Source organism: Aplysia californica, unplaced genomic scaffold (assembly GCF_000002075.1).
Source record: "Aplysia californica isolate F4 #8 unplaced genomic scaffold, AplCal3.0 scaffold01492, whole genome shotgun sequence".
In the NCBI taxonomy this organism is placed as follows: Eukaryota; Metazoa; Mollusca; class Gastropoda; order Aplysiida; family Aplysiidae; genus Aplysia; species Aplysia californica.
In genome coordinates, this window is record NW_004798762.1 from 49037 (window position 1) to 55648 (window position 6612).

The window sequence follows — 6612 nt, forward strand, 5'->3', positions numbered from 1 at the left end:
GGGGGTTGCCGAGGGTGGTTAATGTTTCCTTGACTCCATCTATCCAGGTCTTTCTCAGTCGCCCTCTTGCCTTGTTGCCATCGAATTTTTTATGCAGGCACGTTGTGCTGGATGGTGTGTTGGAAATCTCATGTCCGAACCATTTGATTCTTTGGTGTCGGATATGATGCATAATATCATTTATAATCACCCTTTCTCTGATTTCTAATTTTGTCTCGCCTGGTCCTGTTTACTGCTTACTCTCTTGTAACGCATCTAACCTTCAGCACTTGTTTGACCTCACTATTGTGTTGCAAGAGCAATAAGATTCTTATTTTAACTTTAACTCATTTCTTCACCACCCAGATCCTAACATACAGATTTTGTGTGTGTGTTTGTTACTCTCTTGTTACCCATCTAATCTTCAGCACATATTATATGACCTTTTTGTGTTACAAAGTGCTGTTGTGGAAAAAAAAACAACCAAACCAAACCCCCCTCCCCCCCCATCTGTTGCTTAAACTAGAATACAATTTCTCACCATCCAGAGCTAGAGAGTATGGATCTCCTGGCTGCAAAGACGACGGCGCTCCTGCTAGCCTTTCAGGTAACTCTTCTTACCGGAAGCGCCATGGCCACCACCGAATGCTCCACCCCACTTCCGGGGGTGAGGAAGATGGTGACAGGCGTAGACATCACAGAGCTGGACCTTGTGCCTCTAGACTTCAGGGGCAGTCGCGGCATTCGCAGTCCAGTCATCAACTTTACCTGCAACAGAGATAGGTCCTGGATTTCTGAGACCGGGGTCCCGTTCCAGCTTCCTGATCAGGTGGGTAGAGTAATTGTAGTGGTACTGACTAGACAGCATCATCATTGCCTTTGTCACCCTACCTCAATGTGTAGGCCACGAACAAACACTTTCCACCTTTCTCTATCCTGGGCTAGCCTCTTGATGTTATTCCGTGTCTCTTCTCCAGGTTCCAAGCAGTCTTCCACTTAATCTTTAACTCCGTGGTTTTCAATCCAACACCTTCTTTGTTATGCAGCTCTCCGACTTCCTGAGAGTATGTCCCATTCATCGCCATTGTCTTCTACCTCATGTCTGACTGGGATCTGTCTTGTTTTTCAAAACACTTCCTTGTTGGTGGGGTTGTCTGTCCATTTGAACCCCAGTAACTTTCTTAGATACTCGTTCAAGAAAATTCTCCTTTATGCAAGTCTGAGATGCGGTCCATGTCTCACATCTATTCAACAGGACTGACTTCATATTTGAATTGAAAATCCTCAGCTTTGTTCGAAGTGAGATATCCTTGGTCCCCCAAATACTAGTCTAAGATCTCTATAAAAGCAGCCTGTGCCTTTCCAATGCGGGACCTGGTCCTGTTCCTCGCTCTCTATCAATTATACTCCCAAGATAGCAGAAAGATTCAACGTCTTCTAGTACATTACCTTCTCTGGTCCTGACTAGTAGCGAGTATAAATGTGATATGCAAATAACGATGAAGCAAGGAACAAAGATGGCAAGTCATTAAAGCCTATGCAACGTATCAACTTTTCTGAACAGATTTTTCTTTGATGTCTCCCGGGTTTTTTGGGTTGTATATCTATATCTTACAATGTACCATCAGCATCTTTCGCTAACTGCATCATGCTCCTCCTCCCCCCTCTCCCACAGGTGTGGCACACATCCTCCGTCCCCGGGGGCTGGATTTCCTCTTACGTCCAGATCTACAAGACTTCCAGCGAAGTGAGGAGGAACCTCCAGCAGTCGGTCGGAGGGGAAAGCTCGATCTGGAAATTCTCCTTCTCCGCCAGCCGCTCCTACACCATGATGCAGGATACCATCACCAACGAGTCCAGGTATATCTCTGACGTGTCGGCGTTCGAATCCGCGAAGAAAGTCCGCCTCATCCCGAGTTTGATTCTCAACTTGGATCACATCGCTCAGATGTTTCTTGACCATTTGGTGACAGGGAATTTCTCCTCCAATCCTGACGCGTACAGACTGTTCATCAATGAGTTCGGCACGCACTACTTTTCCACCGGTGAATTCGGTGGTTACATCCGGGTGCTTCACGAGACTGACACGTCTTACTTTCACTCTCACACCGACAGACAAGTGGAGACCAACGCCCGGGCGGCTTTTATGAGCGTCATATCAGCCAATGGTGGGCGGGTTTCTGGCTCAACGAACGTTGATTCGTCCTTCAGCAGATCCTCCACGAGGACAGTGAGATACTACGGAGGCAACTCGAACCTGCTGGCTGAGAACGGTATCCAGTCATGGCAACCATCAGTCGACAGAGATCCTTGGCTCTTCTCCGGAAAACTGACGCCAATCAGCTCTCTGATCAAGGACCCCATCAAGAAATCTTCCATGGTTCTAGCCGTCAAGCAATACGTGATGGAGAAATACTTGGTGGAGCTTTTGCGCCTCATCAGCTTCGCTAAATCTAAAGTTCCTTCTTCTGTTCTCAACACTCTGGAGCAGAGAGTTGTTGCAATGCAACAGTTGTCGGTGCTGGTAGAAAGTGACGTCACGGCTTTAGGACATGAGGTAGAGCGACATTTAGTCGTTCCCGATTGGTTTAGAGGTCAGACGCAGTTGTGCTACAAATGGCGGCCTGACGGACACGGCGGACAGTGTGGCGGAGGCGCGGCGCGTCGACTTTGCGCAAAACCAGACAGGATGACACCTTTCTACCGCGACGATACAGACGGGCGATCCGGCGGCTGTCGCATGCAGTGGGGCATCACCTCATCGGGCTACGAGTCTTGGTTCTCCAGCGTGAGAATCTGCTACCGCTGGTACCCAGACGGGAACGGCGGGCAGTGCGGCGGCGGCGCCAGGCGTGAACTTTGCGCCGGTATCAATGGGTTCAGCGGCGAGTATCGAGACGACACAGACAATCGAGGCGGGGGCTGCCGCATGAGCTGGAGGCTGGTGGTGCCCGGCAGCGCGCCGCTCTGGATGAAAACGGCGCGTTTGTGCTTCTCCTGGTACCCGGACGGTAACGGCGGGCAGTGCGGGGGACCGTCGCGGGATCTTTGCGCCACTGCCAACAGCTGGACGAGCTACTACAGAGACGACACGGACAACCGATCGGGCGGGTGTCGCATGAGTTGGGGGATACGTCTACAGTTGTAGACCTGCTGGTGAAAGAGGGGGGGGGATGGGAGGAGAGGGAGGGGGAGGGAGAGAGGGAGAGGGAGAGAGAGAGAGAGAGAGAGAGAGAGAGAGAGAGAGAGAGAGAGAGAGAGAGAGAGGGAGAGAGAGAGAGAGAGAGAGAGAGAGAGGGGGGGGGGGGGTTGGAATTTGACAATCTGACTTTTAAAAAATCCCATGTTGTTCTGAGAACTGCTTATAAAAAGATAACAATTAAATTGTTAAAACTTTTTTGGTACGTTTTGAAATTATGGCTCAGTTCTTTGAGAAATGTTGACCTGTTTTCGGATTGTTTGTTAGTTTTATTGCTTTGTGTGTTTGTTTGTTTGAGTAAAGAGAGGCAGACAGACACAATAATAATGGACATTACCACGGTCTACACAATTTAGATCATTTAAGAGGCGGGCTTCCGACACTGCCTGTCAGGGCCAACCCAATCTGAAAGGGATGCAACATCTCAGCAGAAAGATTGAGATGCTTCCTAAAAATTCTCCCCACTCAAGAATCAAATCTGGGCCTCCTGCATGCGACAGTGAAGCGCCTAATCGCTACACCACAGACGTCGGTAAAGTAATACTCGAGACAGTGAAAATAGTAACAGTCCAGAAAGTAACAGTCAAGAAAGTAACTGTTAAGACAATGATAGTGGTGACAGTCAAGAACGTAATTTGTTTTTTTTTGGGGGGGGGGGGGGTTTGGGGGGGGGGGGGTTGTTTTCGTAAGAGTTTTACTGCACTTGTTACACAATAATAAGGTCATTTAAGTGCCGAAGAATAGATGTGTTACAAGAGAGTAATATACATAAAAAAGGAGGAGAGATGAGGACGATATGTGTTTGATAGGAAAGAAGAAGCAAACCACACCAGAGCGCCCGCCAACCACCCACAGCAAGAGTTGTATGCCACTTGCAACACAATAAGGTCACATAAGTGCCGGAGATAAGATTGTTTTAGTTAGGTTTTACGGCACTCGCAACTGTGTAAGGTCATATGAGAGCCAAAGGGTGGATGTCAAGAAAAGTCCAAATGGGAAATCAGGTTTACTCTGCTCACCTCTCTAGCCTCGACAGCACAACAGGAGATTAGAGGTGTTACCAGAGAGTAACGAACACGAAAAAGAAGGAGGAGATTTTGTTTTAGTAGAAGTTTTACGGCGCTCGCAACTGCACAAGGTCATATAAGCGCCAGAAGATTAGAGGTGTTACAAGAGAGTAACAAACATAAAAAAGAAGGAGGGGAGAAAAGGACGATAGATGTTTGATAGGAAAGAAAAAGCAAAGCACACCAGAGCACCCGCCAACCACCCACGAAGGAGGAGAGATAAGGTCAACAGATGTTTGATATGAAAGAAGAAGCAAGCCACACTAGAGCACCTTAAAACCACCCATGAAGGAGAAATAAGGATGATAGATAGATGTTTTATAGGAAAGGAGGAGTAAACTACCAGAGTCAGAGCACACCACACCAGAGCACCCATCATCCACCCACGTGGATAAGGAGAAAAGTAACAGTTAAAATAGTGACAATAGTAACAGTCAAGGGCAACAGTAAGCATAACAGTTACGTTTAGTTTTAGTAGAGGTTTTACGGCGCTCGCAACTGCATAAGGTCATATGAGCGCCGAAAGATTTAGAGGTGTTACAAGAGAGTAACAAACATAAAAAAGAAGAAGGGGAGATAAGGACGATAGATGTTCGATAGGAAAGAAGAAGCAGACCGCACCAGAGCACCCGCCAACCACCCACTTAGGCCTAACAGTCAAGATAAGGATAAAGTATTGCTAAAAAGAAGTACACAGAGAAGACCACACAGAGCAAGCACCAGCACAGCATAAAGAAATCATCAACACCAGAACAAGACGTTGATGTTAATTTGTTCATCAACTTTATTATAGCTAGAAATATAAGAGTCGAAAATGTCTACATACGTGCAAAAGGCTTATGAGATGGTACAAACTCACAACATTTTGGTTTCTTCTTTTCAGGTTTGCATTTCATTCAAGGAACAGAACGACAAAAAATCAGAGAGCAGGATTTTTTAAGCTGGAGAATATGCAAAAAGGGGTTGAGGATGGATGTAGGAAGACTACAGAATTACAAATGTCAATGGAGATGAAGGGACATAACAGTGGAATGATGTGGATGACAAAAACAATATACATACATCCAAGAAGTTAGAAATGATTACACGATATGGAAAATAAATACAAAAATTTCTCTGTAGACATACAAAGACACAAAATGCTATGTTTTTTTCTTACGGCTTACAAATCAAAACCAAATGCGAAAGACAAAACAAAAGCCAAATTTCTAAGAAAACACAAAGCAAAAGGAAACAATGAAATCTTAACAAAGCCATATCTATAATTTGATTGCTCCTTATCATTATCAATGTATCACCATCCCTTTCCATTTATAAAAAGGTTTTTAGTATGAACAGTAGTCATAACTTGTTTGTTTTAGTAGAGGTTTTACGGCGCTTGCAACTTTGTCATAAGTATTAACGCCATCAGTCAAATAAGAAGCCGGCTGTTTTGATGTTATTACATTCAAACCGAAAGACAGCAATTCTGGACAGGAAATGTTCTCCGTGTCAGAATAGTTTCTGATAACAAGACGCAGAGCCTATCTACTGTGGCACATGAATGAAAAGATCTTTTTTTTTCTCAAATCATGATTATATCATAAGTAGCATGTTCAGAATGGAATAAATGCTTCTTTGAAATCAGTATGGTCATTTACAAGGCAGAAATGCAAATCCAATTAAACATCAATCTATTTTTGTTTCAGTTTTAGTAAGAGTTTCACAGCACTTGCGACACAAATAGGTCCATCTCTACGAGGACCATGCTAAGTAGATGCAGCACCGTGAAGAACTCCTAAAACCAATCTAAATTCAAAAATGACTCGCAGAGGATTGGAACTGGGGTCACCTACCCTGCAGTGAAGCATGATACCTACAGAACTAAAGACACAAAAAAGACAAACAGTTGCAATAAAAAAAAAGAAACAGAAAGCGCTAAGAGCATGGATAGTAATGATGATGGTGATGATAATGACGATAAAGATATTGAAAAACTGTTGGAACAGGTCCAAGCACTGAGGGCACTGAATACACTAACGAATCAGGGGAGGGAGGTCAAGCTTCCTCACACTGTACGTGTATGCATCATCAGCGCACGAGAAACAGCGAGCTGCTGCGAACACATTCCAAAAACATGCCCGGGCTTGCACTTCACAATACAACAAAGGGGTCAGTACAAGGCACTACAATCATTGCATACCTCCTTCCTACACGACGTTCATCTAAATAATAAAAAAAAACCCCCCAACATAAATAGATAGAAACAAATGAAATCGTCGGAGTAGAGTACAGAGCAGCCAACATAAATGGATATAATTCATATTTGTAACGTGGATGAGAAGACTAACGAACAAGACTATACGTAATTGGTGTCACGGAATGCCT

The 6612-nt window shown here is 44.9% G+C and overlaps 1 protein-coding gene across 1 annotated transcript in view; it reads left to right on the plus strand.

The window, feature by feature from the left end:
• The window catches only part of LOC101845147 (perivitellin-2 67 kDa subunit), a 5181-nt gene extending 1798 nt beyond the window's left edge, over positions 1-3383 (plus strand). The window contains exons 2-3 of the mRNA XM_005112921.3: positions 528-808; positions 1655-3383. Of these exons, the coding sequence (XP_005112978.1) occupies positions 539-808; positions 1655-3127 (1743 nt within the window). The 5' untranslated portion in view covers positions 528-538 and the 3' untranslated portion in view covers positions 3128-3383. The remainder of the gene's footprint in view (positions 1-527; positions 809-1654) is intronic.
• Positions 3384-6612: the final 3229 nt, after the last annotated feature.